General features: G+C 37.7%; 1 protein-coding gene across 19 annotated transcripts in view; it reads right to left on the reverse strand.

Annotated features, from left to right (window-relative positions):
* Positions 1-16,246, reverse strand: part of LOC114647337 (serine/threonine-protein kinase BRSK2) — a 1,001,270-nt gene that overhangs the window by 592,492 nt on the left and 392,532 nt on the right. For all 19 annotated transcript variants that reach the window (XM_051923430.1, XM_051923431.1, XM_051923428.1 and 16 more), the window contains exon 2: positions 13,484-13,578. In XM_051923430.1, coding sequence (XP_051779390.1) covers positions 13,484-13,578 — 95 coding nt within the window. The remainder of the gene's footprint in view (positions 1-13,483; positions 13,579-16,246) is intronic.

Genomic DNA, 16,246 nt, shown 5'->3' on the forward strand with positions numbered 1-16,246 from the left:
TCACACGGCGCACTTCTGTCATATCACCTATGTCCATACATTCGATCTCTTTTCGCTTTTACCTTTTCATCAATAAGTTGGAAGTTTGATTCCGTGTTTGGAATTACATTGTGACAACGCAACGTATAACTGCCCATGAGTGAATATCATTTCTTTCTCTCTACAAGAAATGTGTCTAACAATACCATTCACACAAATGAGAAATGATTTCTCTTGTAAGATTTCACTTTCACCAAACAAGAAATCTTTAAATTCTCGCGAATACACCTCATCTTTGGGAGGAAACGCTACTTTTCCCTGATGGCAACACAAATTAGACGATCTACAAGTCTCTGACTTAAAGTTTAAAGCCGAACAATATCTACATACTTCTGTCATATCACCTATGTCCATTCATGTGATCTCTATTCGCTTTTACCTTTTCATCAATAAGTTTGAAGTTTAATTCTGTGTTTGGAATTACATCGTGACAACGCAACGTATAACTGCCCATGAGTGAATATCGTTTCTTTCTCTCTACAAGAAATGTGTCTGACAATAACATTCACACAAATGAGAAACGATTTTATCTTGCGGGATTTCACTTTCACCAAACAGCAAATCTTTTCATTCTCGCGGATACACCTCTTCATTGGGAAGAAACACTACATTTTTTTCCTACCTGATGGCAACACGAATTATACGATCTACAAGTCTCCGACTTAAAGTTTAAATCCGTACAATATATTCGATCTCTTTTTGCTGTTTCGTTATTTCATCGAGTAATAATTTCCGTTTGTTTGCGCTAATGCGATCTTTCCTATCCTTTTTCTGAGAGTTTCGAATTTTCGTACTTCTATTATCTCTAACCTGCTCTGCATGTGTACCGCACCAACTTTTTTGAATTCTTTACAACATTATACTTTGTCATCTACTCTTTGTCTTTTATTTCCGGCCCCAGGCCTGGTTAAATCTCTTGGCACAAAGTCTCATCTCGCGGACGTTAAAGCGTCTCTGTGAAAATCATGTCTTGTCTCATTCCAAGATTTTTTTTTTTTATAATACTGTTTCCACAATAATAAGACCTATTCTGAAAATAAGCCTTAGCATGATTTTCAGGCTGCTCTGTATTATAAGCCCTACCCCAAAAATAAGCCCTAGTCAAGATCATCAGCTGAACAGTAAGTCGCCTAAGGCCAAGTTTATACTTCACGAGTGCCCAAAACATCCATGAAATTCCGACGACACCGTGCCACAATATGTCTGAACAGGATGTTTAATGATTACACCCGTCAATTCGGGGATGCGCCGATGCTGCTGGACAGAACAAAATCCCTGGATGGGGCATCAGCTCATCGCAAGGTGAACACAAACACTCACACACATATACTGGCGTCATTGTAGCTTCACCAAATCCCCAAACCTTCATGTCTTTAGATGGAAAACTGAGGCCACTGTGGAAACCCAACAGGAAAAACATGCAAACTCCAGGCAGCAGAACACCAGCGACATGACTCCCTGTGAGACAGCAGTGCTACCACTCTGCCACCATGCCACCCCATATGTGTAACTATTAACAGTATTCGTTACTTAAACAAAGTTAACAATTTATCTGTAAAATGTAACATACATATTTTAATGCATTTCATCATGAAAGTGATATCAAGTATAAATCTACGGATGCTAAATGTGCAGAGAGTTGGAATATCATAAAGTTAATGTGTTCTGTGTGGCGATCTATTGCTGTTTGCCGCTGCTGTCAGGGCTGGAGGAAGCCCCAGAACTGGGTCGGTTTTAAGATAACGTTTATGACGGTCTACTTTAATGATAAAGTAAACTACGAGGTTAAAGTGGACATTTCGAGTTTAAAGCCGAAATTTCCACTTTAATCACAATACAGACATTTTCATTATGTCCTTATTTTCTTTTTCACTGTGGCTCAAATACACCGCCGTACGTTCTGATGGTATTGTAAAGGTACAAAAAAAAGAAGAGACGGCACAGAAGATGGTATGTGTGACTTTTAAAATATATTATGTTATTACTTTGGGGAATATGCAACGCTTGAATATAAAAGCACCACGAATACATTTGTGTGTCGGCATTTTGTTTCACCACATCGAACCATTCATCAAACATCGAAGCGCACACATCGATCTGCAAAGCGGCTGGAGTAGCAAGAAATTCAGGCTGGAATTCAGGATTTGAATGTGGAGAGTTATGATGATATTCCAGAAGATGACATGACTCTATTTGGATAAATGTACCGTACTGTATATACTCGAATATAAGCCGAGTTTTTCAGCACCCAAAATGTGCTGAAAAACGTCACCCTCGGCTTATATTCGAGTCAGGTCCCGCTGCCCCCGTCAACCCGCACGTGTTCAGTCTCTCCCTGTGCATTCCCTGTGCAGCGAGCGAGAGAGAGACACACACACACACACACGCGTGTGAGAGAGATATCATTTTGTTTTTGTTGACCTTCTTCTCCACTTACAGAGCTAGTTTACTGTTTTTCTTTGAAATAAATACTCAAAAACATTTTAACCTACAGATTCCTCAATTAATGTACGGTAATTTTATTGGTATTTATTTTGATTATTGAAACTGAATTCTGCTGCATTTCCCACCCTAGGCTTATACTCGAGTCAATAAGTTTCTCCAGTTTTTGTAGGTAAAATTAAGTACCTCGGCTTATATTTGGGTCCGCTTATACTCGAGGATATACGGTATATTGTTGTACATGAATAAATATAAGACGTCCCCAGAAAATAAGCCCTAGTGCATATTTTAGAGACAAAAATTAATTTTCGGGGAAACACGGTAGAGAGATATTATCAGATTGAGGGATTTTGAAGACATTATCCAGAAATTCAATTCTCCCAGCTGAGAAGATGTGGCAGAAGTTTATCGAATACCCGACCAACCAGAACCATTTCCTGGTAGGTACACCATCCAAATAATCAGACTGGGATTCAGACTTATGCAAGTATATATTTTATATAAATGTATAAATGTTACACTCAGTGCAAGAATTTATATGTCAGTTGGTGTCTTTTTGTTGATATTAAATCAGACACTATTCTAAGGAGAAACTTAAATAAGAATTTCATTGTACTGTGTACACAAGGCAACAATAAATGTGGACAAGAAGTTGAAGACAAGTTGTGGCTGACTGACTGCGTTACTTAGAAATTCTTAACAAAATTATTTTATTTGTAAAGGAGTCTTTACTTTCAATCAAAGGAGCTTCTATAACCCCACTTCTTACTTTCAAATAGCTTGGCATTCATTAAGAAACAGAGTAACACAGCAATCACTAAAGCACTGCTTTAAGTAAGTGACCATGGCGATGTATAAAACAGGATTATGTATTATGACATCTCCAAAAAAAAAAAAAGTAAATTCTAAACAATTCCAACATACAAAACTAGTTAAAAATTAATAAAGATTACGACACAAGAGATACTAGGAATACTTTAAAAGTTTTGTTCATAATTCAGTGCAGAGCTGAAATATCTCCTGAATATTTATATACTGTAAATATGTTCAGTATCCAATAAAGATTTATTTATTGTACCATAAAATAATCCAAAAAAGCAGTACAGTTTCCTTTATTATTTCAAAGTAATGCAGAGATAAACTATCATATGGCATCTACTTAAAAAACTGTAACAAAGCTCAAAAAAATTATAATATATATGATGGTCATGATAACAGTATATTTAATGATAATGATTGATATTACACAGTAAGCGAGGAAACATTAACATTTTTCAATTCACCTATGACACAAAGCAAAGGTAAATTACCATACATCTATAATAGAGGTGAGGGACCGATGCAACAGAGTATTGCAATATTTTTCTTCACAATATATCATTGATGCGTGAAGGACAAAAATCATGATTTTTTTTTAAATTTTCTGTGGGAATATGGAAGCATATGTTTCTCTGAGGTTTGATTGAGAAAAATATATTGATATATTCTCACAGATTGTTCAACATTTTTTGTTACAAAAAACTAGCAACTCAAAGTGCTTTGCAAGTAGAAACAAATATTACAATAAATACAAACAAACTTACATGATATTAATAAACAAGTAATAGTTATAAATTGTTTATATATTAAAAAAAAAAGTGATGCTCTAGCCAGAAAGCCATGGAGAAAAGGAGAATAGAAACTCCAACTAGGGAGCTGCTGCAGAAAGAAGAAAAAAAACTCCAGGGGTTCCATGGCCAGAAGATCAATTAGTCCCCTCTGGACTTTCTACAAAACATTTAAAAAAATAATTCTTTATTGTTATTAAACACTCTTATAGAAGATTAGATGTAGCAGGTCTCGTCAAAAGACAGCATGTCCAAATTCCTCGCAACATCAAGAACAACCACAGAGCGCTTCAAATGTTAGCATACCTGTAGAGATTCAATGCCAACTTTTCTGCACACATTGGAGTCAAGAGTTTTGATTTTAGTTTTCAGAATGGTAAAGAAATTAAATAGCTAAAGAGAAAGACGCAGTTTATATGACCTGAGATATGTAAATCAAGCACTCCAGCATGCTATAAATTAAGACATTAAGACACGCACAGAGGATTCGAATCAGAGGCTTGTCAGACTCAACTGAGGCGAAAGTTCACATGCAGTAGGTACTAAAGAAAACAACTAAGTTAGGTTATTGCTCCAAGTCTGCAAAATGCATTTCGTTTTATATAAACCAAGGGGTTTACTACATGGTGGACATTTATCATGGTGCCTAATGGGTAGACATGCAGGTAAGAAATTCACTGTATTCTTCTTAAGAGGACAGATTATCTCATATCTTTCCCATAAAAATAAATTGGAAACCAAGAAGGTATCAGAGCTAATCAACGAAATTACTAGAATAGATCAAGAACATGCCAGGTGTCCAAGTGAGATGCTTCATAGGAAAAGGCAGGCTCTGCATTCAGAGCTCAGCCTCTTAACAACTAAAGTAACTGAACATCCATCCATCCATCCATTGTCTCCCGCTTATCCGAGGTCGGGTCGCGGGGGCAGCAGCTTGAGCAGAGATGCCCAGACTTCCCTCTCCCCGGCCACTTCTTCTAGCTCTTCCGGGAGAATCCCAAGGCGTTCCCAGGCCAGTCGAGAGACATAGTCCCTCCAACGTGTCCTGGGTCTTCCCTGGGGCCTCCTCCCGGTTGGACGTGCCCGGAACACCTCACCAGGGAGGCGTCCAGGAGGCATCCTGATCAGATGCCCAAGCCACCTCATCTGACTCCTCTCGATGCGGAGGAGCAGCGGCTCTACTCTGAGCCCCTCCCGGATGACTGAGCTTCTCACCCTATCTTTAAGGGAAAGCTCAGACACCCTGCGGAGGAAACTCATTTCAGCCGCTTGTATTCGCGATCTCGTTCTTTCGGTCACTACCCATAGTTCATGACCATAGGTGAGGGTAGGAACATAGATCGACTGGTAAATTGAGAGCTTCGCCTTGCGGCTCAGCTCCTTTTTCACCACGACAGACCGATGCAGCGCCCGCATTACTGCGGATGCCGCACCGATCCGCCTGTCGATCTCACGCTCCATTCTTCCCTCACTCGTGAACAAGATCCCGAGATACTTGAACTCCTCCACTTGAGGCAGGATCTCGCTACCAACCCTGAGAGGGCACTCCACCCTTTTCCGGCTGAGGACCATGGTCTCGGATTTGGAGGTGCTGATTCTCATCCCAGCCGCTTCACACTCGGCTGCGAACCGATCCAGAGAGAGCTGAAGAGCACGGCCTGATGAAGCAAACAGGACAACATCATCTGCAAAAAGCAGTGACCCAATCCTGAGCCCACCAAACCGGACCCCCTCAACGCCCTGGCTGCGCCTAGAAATTCTGTCCATAAAAGTTATGAACAGAATCGGTGACAAAGGGCAGCCCTGGTGGAGTCCAACTCTCACTGGAAACGGGTTCGACTTACTGCCGGCAATGCGGACCAAGCTCTGGCACCGATCGTACAGGGACCGAACAGCCCTTATCAGGGGGGCCGGTACCTCATACTCTCGGAGTACCCCCCACAGGATTCCCCGAGGGACACGGTCGAATGCCTTTTCCAAGTCCACAAAACACATGTAGACTGGTTGGGCAAACTCCCATGCACCCTCCAGGACCCTGCTAAGGGTATAGAGCTGGTCCACTGTAACTGAACAACTCATACTTAAATCAAGACATCATTATTATGAACATGGAGGGAAAGCTAATAAGATCTTAGCTCAACAAATCCACAAGCAAGAAGTTTGCAATGCAATCCCAGCAATCACCAGCACAAACGGAGACAAAATCATTGACCATAAAAATATAATGCACACATTTAGAGACTACTATAAATCCTTATACTCTGCTGAGATTAAAGAAGACAAGATACAATCTAATGCATTTCTGGACACATTACAGATATCACGAATAGAATTGGAAAATCTCAGGCGCTATCAGAATTACTAGATGCTATAAACTCACTGCAGAGTGGGAAAGCAGCAGGAACTGATGTCTACCCTGCTGAATTTTATAAGAAATTCTCAACTCAGCGAGCTCCCCTTCTAGTAGCAACATTTACAGAAGCTAGAGAAAATAAAATTCTACCTCAAACTTTTCACAAAGCATTAAATTATTGTCTTACCTAAACAAAATAAGGACTTATTAAAATGTGCATCGTACAGACCAATCTCACTTCTGAATAACGATGTTAAGATACTCTCTAAAGTCCTAGCTATAAGGATGAAGAAAGTGCTACCTACGGTAATATCACAAGACCAAACTGGATTTATTAAAGGCCGACACTTAGCTTCCAATCTTCGACGTCTGTTTAAGGTAATATATTCACCAACAAAGTCAAACACCCCGGAGATATTATCATTGGATGCAGAGAAAACATTTGATATGGTTGAATGGAACTACCTTTTCACCACATTGGAGAAATTTGGGTTTGGCCTGAACATTTGTGCATGGATCAAACTACTGTATACCAATCCAGAAGTTTCAGGTTGTATTAACAACATTTATTCAGACAACTTTAAACTACAGCTTGGTACCAGACAAGGATGCCCCTTGTCACCACTGCTTTTTGCAATTGCCATTGAGCCACTCGCAGTTCACTGTTGAAATGCTATTGAGATAAAGGGGTTTATCAGAGAATGACTGGAACAGAAAGTTTCTTAATATGCAGATGATATGGTACTGTATATATCAGACCCACAAAATACTGTGCCTGCAGTCCTATCAGCACTAACAGAATTTCAAAAGATTTCTGGTCTCAAAATTAATTTGAATAAAAGTGTGCTCTTTCCAGTGAATTCTCAAGCATACAATATTAGATTGGACACCTTCAATTATCATCGCAGATCAGTTTAAATATCTAGGGGTAAACATCACAAGTAAATATAAGCTATTTATCAACAAAATGTTGCCGTCTGTATGGAAAAAATTAAGCAAGACTTTCATAGATGGTCAACACTTCATCTCATTCTAGCTGGAAGAATTAACGTTGTTAAGATGAATATCCTTTCTAAGCTTCTCTTTTTATTTCAAAACATTCCAATATACATCAATAGATTATTTTTTAAGAAATTAGTCTCAACCATAACCTCATTTATTTGGAATTCAAAACACCCACGTATCCAAAGGGTGACTCTACAAAGACCTAAGGCAGAAAGTGGCATGGCTCTACCTAACTTTCAATTTTATTACTGGGCAGCAAACATACAAACTATAAAAACCTGGACCTGGACAGAAATACACGAACAGACACAGGCTTGGTCCGCAATAGAAATAAAATCCTGCAGCACTTCTTTATATTCCTTGCTTTGTATCATCGATATACTAACAACCCAACTGTGCTTCACTCAATCAGAATAGAGAACCATTGTAGGGAGCATTTTAAGATAGAGAAGCTTTTATCTGTGGCACCTCTGCACGAGACCCACCTTTTCCCACCTTCTCAAACGTATGCAGTTTTTAATACCTGGAAAACATCTGGTATTAAATCACTTAGAGATCTGTACATGGACAACGTTTTTGCATCCTACGAACAATTACACTCCAAATTTAGCTGACCAGCAACACATTTCTTTTACTACCTTTAAATAAGAAACTTTATTAAACAGAAATTCACTGTATTCTGTACATGTGCACTACCATTATTACTTTTACTGCTGCTAGAGCTTTTACTACTGCTGCATGTGCCATGTCAGAATTGGCCAGACATTGTGTATGTCCATCCATCCATCCATTTTCCAACCCGCTGAATCCGAACACAAGGTCACGGGGGTCTGCTGGAGCCAATCCCAGCCAACACAGGGCACAAGGCAGGAACCAATCCTGGGCAGGGTGCCAACCCACCGCAGGACACACACAAACACACCCACACACCAAACACACACTAGGGCCAATTTAGAATCGCCAATCCACCTAACCTGCATGTCTTTGGACTGTGGGAGGAAACCCACGCAGACACGGGGAGAACATGCAAACTCCACGCAGGGAGGACCCGGGAAGCGAACCCAGGTCCCCAGGTCTCCCAACTGCAAGGCAGCAGCGGTACCCACTATGCCACCGTGCTGCCCCATTATGTATGTGGCGAGTGTAAATCAAGACTGAGTTGCAACAAGCAAAAAGAGAAGACATTAAGCTCTTAAAAAAGATGATAAATGTTTGCTTGTTTATGATAATGCAATAATCTATGGTTTAAAAAGGAAAGATAATGGTCTAATATGGGAATAAAAAAAGAACCATCCAGGAAACACTCATACCTGCAGTACCAGTGTGAATTCAGCAATAAACTTATGCTGTGGAGACAAACCTATGGAGACTAGCAAAGATGGAGACTACACAAGGAATATGATTGGACACCGCACTTAAAGACAAAATTTTGGATCTGTAAGGCAACACTACATCACCACAGCAAGCAATCCATACTCCAAATGAAACATTCTAATCTTAATTATTGGTGAAAACTGCTATTACAAACGTAAGTGTACATCTCATAACACCTTTGTCAGAGCTAAATTTAGACAATGTAACAATGAGTGCAGTATGTGTTCTGTACTGAGTATTATCTTTCTTACTGTGGAGAAACCTGAGGTCCATTTTCACAATAAAAAATATAAGTATTGCTGATTAACTGTACAGACTGCATCTCTGTTGTTAGTCATTAGCACTAAAACATAAGTAACATGATAGTTAGAACTGGATACTAACCCTCGCCTATTCTGTTTCTCTTCTCGATACTCAAATGTGGCACTTGGTGCCATGGCCCACCTGCCAAGTTGTTTTGCCTGCCTAAGGTAAAGTCATCCCTGATGGAGGATCACAGGAATTGTGGGAAAGAGGGGTCCTTTCATCGGATTGGCTGGCCCAACACTGTTTCAGCCGTGGAATGGCCAAATGGGGGAGGCAGCTTGATGGATGAGGTCTCCAGGAGTCTAAAATTATCCATCCATCCATTTTCCAACCCGCTGAATCCGAACACAGGGTCACGGGGGTCTGCTGCAGCCAATCCCAGCCAACACAGGGCACAAGGCAGGAACCAATCCCGGGCAGGGTGCCAACCCACCGCAGAGTCTAAAATTATCCAAATCTTATTATGTGATATCATCTACTGTTAAATTCTGCTCCGTACTTCTAAAAAATTTTTATTTTTTATTTAGGATTTGTTCTGTTCTGTGTATTGTATTGTATTGTATTGTATTGACCCCCTTCTTTTGACACCCACTGCACACCCAACCTACCTGTAAAGGGGTCTCTCTTTGAACTGCCTTTCCTAAGGTTTCTTCCATTTTTTCCCTACAAGGTTTTTTTTGGGAGTTTTTCCTTGTCTTCCTAGAGAGTCAAGGCTGGGGGGGCTGTCAAGAGGCAAGGCCTGTTAAAGCCCATTGCGGCACTTCCTGTGTGATTTTGGGCTATACAAAAATAAACTGTATTGTATTGTATTGTATTGTAAGTAGGACGCATTGAGTCAAGGAGATATCTTTTAATTTACATCTAAACATACTACAGTATATTGTTTTGTCCATAATAATTCCCACATCTATGATACAACAATGATGACGACTCTTTATGCAATAAATGAATTTATTAAGTCACATAACCTAGAAGAAAATTTTAATGTCACCTACTATTTAAAACACAGTCTTACAGGTTTATGCATACATATTAAGAACTGTTTGAACTGAGCTTGTTACAATGCAATGATACCACAGGCTGTTCTGACAACAATGACGACAGCTTTATAGATTGCACATCTTCTTACGTTCACTCACTTACATATTTGGTCAGGGGTAGGATGATGTTATTGTAGGATCCAGGTTGAATCCCAGCCCAGGAATGAGGCTAAGAGCACCCCGGTACCTGTTATAATACATTCCATCCTGGGCCACATGTTTTGGGCCTGCACCCAATTAACATCCTTCTGGACCAAAATCTTTAAACGCCTTTCAGACAGCCTTGGTGTCACAATCCCTCCTAATCCACTAACAGCTGTGTTTGGTGGTCTTAAAGTGGAGAAGGACAAACAAACTGTCATTGCCTTCACTACACTATTGGCACATTGACTTGTCTCGCTCAACTGGAAGGATCCTAACTCTCCTATTCTAAGTCAGTAGGTAACTGATGTTTTATATTATTTGAAATTGGAAAAAATCAAATTCTCACTTAGAGGATCTGTGCAGAACTTTTTCAAAACCTGGCAGGATCTGAGCAATAACATTTTAGAATAAGCATTTAAATTGAGTAAGCAAGTTCTCTCCCATATTTTACTCCATTTATCTTTATCCATTTATTAATTTATGTATTTACTTATTTTTACTAGCTTTAAGATTTACTCTGCTGGCCTAGCTATCTTTGTCAGGTATGGGGGTTGATTTGTTTCGAACCTTTTTTTTTGGAAAACCAGAGTTATTTGTATGGAATGTTATTTGATTTTTAAAAAATCAATAAAATCAAAAAAAAAAAAAAAAAAAAAAATATATATATATATATATATATATATATATATATATATATATATATATATATATATACAGTATATAAATATACAGTATATATATATATATATATATATATATATATAAATATACAGTGTATATATATATATATATATATATATATATATATATATATATATATATACTGTATATATATATATATATAATACATTCCATCCTGATATTTTCTAACCCAGCTTGTTTCATGTCAGGGAATACAATGAGGTAAAGCATGTCGCAGCTGGACACAACCTCCAAGAGGAACAAAAAAACATCCTGGTGAGGAACTGAATCCAAGGACCCAGAGTTCTGAGACATTCAAACAATCTTCTTGTATAATACTACTCTACCTCTCACAACGTGTTGAAGTGTACGTTGCCTCCACTTAGCTAGCGATACCTGTTTGTTTATTGATTTTTAAAGTTTGTTCTGTCTCACTACTACGTGGTTGGAGCCATGGGGGACATCTAGTATGGCCTAAAAGGAAATAAAATGCTTCTCATAATTACACCTTGTCATTTTATTTGGTATTTTCTGTAATGTACCTATCTGAAACAAGGCTTAATTAAAAACAGCAGTTTTCACTATTTTTCTAACCATATGTGTGTATGTATATATATATATATATATATGTATATATTCTTACATAATCAATTAATTGATATTAGCAATTAAATGCTGTTTAAATGTGAATGTAAATAATTTTATCATTTTAAATCAAGTATTGCACTACAGCTTTTTGCTGTTAATATATACATTTACTATATTTATATAGGTGTGGCTTTTTTTTTTATCAACTAGACATTCGTAATAATGGATAACCATTTTAATTATGTAGTAGTTGTTTTTTACCAAAATGTATGCTGTATGACACATAGCAACAAATAATACAGTACAAATTTTTAAAAAAAGCCTATTGTTTTCTAAGCAGCAATTTGAAATTCTTCTTTATCTTTTCTTTTCCTAATTAAAAGTGGAAGCTTTTGCTTTTTAAATAAGCATGCTATCCAAACACAAGCGCTGTAAGCTTTAATTCAAAAGACAAAATAAAAAGGTCTGAATTCATCAAAGTAGCTTTTCTTGCCATTTGTAAAGTTGCATAGGACGACTTTTCCAATTATTTTGTTTTCCAGTTTATAAATTCACTTACTTTAACGTAAAATCTCATATACCAATCACCTCTTATTCACTGATTAAACAAGCTTCTACTTGCTGCTCTTTGTTTACACTGCAAGAAGTTTGCTGCTTGCATTGGCTTAACTACCATAATACCTTGCGTAAAGGAGCACTGCAACTAAATTACCATAAACCAGAAAAGCAACAGCTGAAAATAAAGTTTTCATGATTTGCCTTTTTACCAATCAACAACCTAATCTTTTTTCAATGAAATGACCGATCAGCTGCTGATCAATTGGAGCATCCCTACATACTAGAAAAACACTAGCTTAACCTGCAGCTAACTCTAGATTTTAAATTGGTCTTGTCAACCATCTTCAGACATTGCACATCACTCAATGAAAATAGCCATCCTGGACATCCTAGCAATATACATTTGTTCATGATGCATTGTTTTTTTTTCTCTAAATACTGGCACAGTATATTTTGAGGGAGAACAATGGATTAAGACGCAAGCAGGATAAATGATCAGTATGATAAATAAACTAACATAAACACCTATACTATTAAGGTAAAAAAAAAAAAAAAAACTAAGGTCAGTTAACCAGAACATGAACAAAACCCAAAATTGTCTTACACTGAAATTCCGGAAAAAATTCCTTTGCAAAACAAAAGTAAAGACTATTTTCGGTTGCACACTCCCCACTGCAAACATTCAAAAATCTAGAAACAACAAAGCACAAATAACACGATAGATAGATAGATAGATAGATAGATAGATAGATAGATAGATAGATAGATAGATAGATAGATAGATAGATAGATAGATAGATAGATAGATAGATAGATAGATAGATAGATAGATAGATAGATAGATAGGGAAGGAGGTATATAATAGATAGGAAAGGCATGGTATGATAGATAGATAGATAGATAGATAGATAGATAGATAGATAGATAGATAGATAGATAGATAGATAGATAGATAGATAGATAGATAGATAGATAGATAGATAGATAGATAGATAGATAGATAGATTGATAGATAGATAGATAGATACTTTATTAATCCCCAAGGGGAAATTCATATACTCAGCTCATTGCACAACTGACAAATAGCACATGACAAGAAAATTTAAACAAAGCGATTGAAATTAAACTGTGCGCAACAAATTCATAGAAGTCAAGCAAAACCAAACAATAGTTAACATTAGCTATATCCAGATACTGACAGATCTGATCCTTCGGTCGCTCTGCACTCAGAAAATGAAAAATTGAAATTCTCGCCACAAGACAGAATTTGACAAATCATCCACCCCATCTAGTACAGCCTGAACCTTGCACAATACGGCCGAAGAGGGAAATTCGAAGAATCTTACCTTCATTAACACAGACTCACTCAGTTTCTCCCGATTCACAATCTTTATTGCAACTTTCTGACACGTTACACAGTGGACTCCCAGCTTTACCAGACCTGTGAGACAAATAGAGAATGAGAAGGGTAAGCCATGGAAACTCAGTTTGTTCAGTCTTTCATGAAGCATTAGCCCAATGATCTGCGGCTACTGAAATCTTGAACATTGTCGTACAAGGGTTTTCATCTTTTCTTCATCACCTTAATGAGTGATTTAAAACACAAAAAGGGTTAAAGACTCAAACTGCAGAATTAGGTGTATTTCTCATCCTAATGTTGAAGAAATAATTCCCTCTACTCTACTAAAGAGATACAAGTTGCTGAGTTCAGTAGTAAGAGGCTACTTGGCCAAGACGCCTTAGGAGTTATTGAATATCCCAGTGTGTTATGTTAGTCCGTATTTCTTCAATTTTTTTCTGTACAATAAATCTTTCCTGGAGGTTTTCTGTGATATTTTTTATTATACTTTTATTTTGTACTCAATGTGTTTTAGGATTTGCTATTTTATAACAGCATTTATTTTTAAAATTACCACAATCTTCTGCCAGTTTGTTTTTCTTGTGGTTGTCGTCATTTTATGACATGGTTGCTATGGCGAGACAATGCTTGGCAGGTAGTGTGGTCTCAGAATTCACTCTATCAATGTCATATTTTAAATATATTCATATACACACTATATAAGTATACTAGTAAAGCATCTTTCAAGATTATAAACAAACTTAAACATATTGTTTTTGTGTTTAACAAATTGGTTTAGACAAAAGATCAACTTCATTTTCGGTTTTGGACCTTTTACTGGTTACAATTCATTTCTTGATCAGTCCACCCCAAAATGTCTACCTGAGTCACAACACAGTACACATAAAATATTCTCAATAACATAAATAAAAAAGAAATTGAATCTTCCAAAACACATAAATGTGGTTTCCAGTCTAAGTGGTTGGTGTACTTATGGTGGCACATTTTTGCTTCTATGAGTATTCAGTCTTTGAACAGCTCTCTGAATGGATTCCACCATCTATACTACTTGTGCTAGGCCATTCCCAGGAGGACACGGGCAAACGCAGATGAACGTCATCTTTGGATTTTTTGGATCCTGCTATTTAAGCCTTGTACCGGCTCACTAGATAAAAGTGGATATGCTGATGTGTTTAATAATTTCCTAAAGATGAATATAGGGTGGTCCAGATCTAATTATACAATTTTCATTACGCTATAACTTATTAAGTTTATTACATAGAGAATTCACAGCACCTGCCCTGCACATAGAGATTTCACTTAAAATTCTTGTTGTTACCGATAGATGGCAGCACCTGCCCTGCATTCCAAAATGGCAGGGAGGTTGTCAGTCGAACAGTTGCATAATTAGATCTGGACCACCCTGTACAACTGACATGGTTATTTATCTAGCAGCCTCTTCGCCACAGGTCTACCCAGACACTGGATGGGTCTCTCTCTTTAGATCCTGTCAACAACAGTACATCTACTAGGTCAAGGGTGGCAAACTCCAGGCCTGGAGGACAACAGTGGGTGCAGGTTTTCATTCTGACCCTTTTCCTAATCAGTGACCAGTTTTCACTGCTAATTAACTCTTTTTCCCTACATTTTAATAGCCCTGTTTTTAAAGATTCAGTGCTCTGAATTAATTATTTTCTTCATTAAATGACAGCCAAACAGAAATCAAATGTGAAACAAGTCAACAGATGACCAGCTAAATTGGAGCTTCAAACTCCAACTAATTTCACTCCAACCAGTTTCTTAATGAGAAGCCAATTCTTGCTGTTAATTAAACTCTTTATTTAATTCTATGGCTTGTTGCTGCTCTCATTCTGACACAGAAGACATGTCCATAACTGTTGGTTTTCTCTTTTTTCTAAGAACAACGTCAAAATGTTTTGGTGACCTGAGAGATCAACCTTACTGAGACCTTCACCTTTCTTTATTTTCAGACATTGTGTTAGGTGGTCATGTGGCACCTTGTTTTGTGTCTCATTATCGTTTGGCAGCTAATTAAAGAAAAAGAAACAACTAAGGGGCCTGAATCAAGTTAATTGAAATTAAGGCAAAATAAGTTAATTAGCAGCAAAAACTAATGAAGAAGATGGTTAGAATGAAAACTTGCAGCCACTGCAGCAGTCTAGGACTGGAGTTTGCCACCCCTGTACTAGGCCATATCCTGTAGAAACTGGAGATACATGTGCTGGAGAAGTTCAACACCTGCTTATTCTGAGAATATAATGACAGTCAAGTGGATGTTTAGACAAATAATTCATCTTTTCAAAATTTCTCTGTGCTATTACAGAGAAATAAAGCGTCTGAGCCTATGCCATTTCCTCTTTTAAAGTTAAACAAACCCCACTTGGCCAGGTCTGGTCTGGTAATGCAAAAACAGAGTTGTTCCCACATCATCCACTTATTTCCTAAACATGAAGGTACTAATGATAATAAGAATATTACAATGTGGACCTTGCATATTATTGCATATAAAACATTAGAAAGATCTGCTACCTTTCATTCAGTCAGACCTTGACCCACATATACAAAATAATTATAGGCCTATTTCAAATTTACCGTTTCTCTCTAAAATACTAGAAAAAGTAGTCGCCAGTCAGCTTCAGACACACCTTATGCATTACAATTTATTTGAGAAATTCCAGTCTGGTTTTCGCACTGGTCATAGTACAGAAACGGCACTAACACGGGTTGTAAATGACATTCTGATATCCTC

The sequence above is a fragment of the Erpetoichthys calabaricus genome, chromosome 2 (genome assembly GCF_900747795.2).
Source record: "Erpetoichthys calabaricus chromosome 2, fErpCal1.3, whole genome shotgun sequence".
Lineage (NCBI taxonomy): Eukaryota > Metazoa > Chordata > Cladistia > Polypteriformes > Polypteridae > Erpetoichthys > Erpetoichthys calabaricus.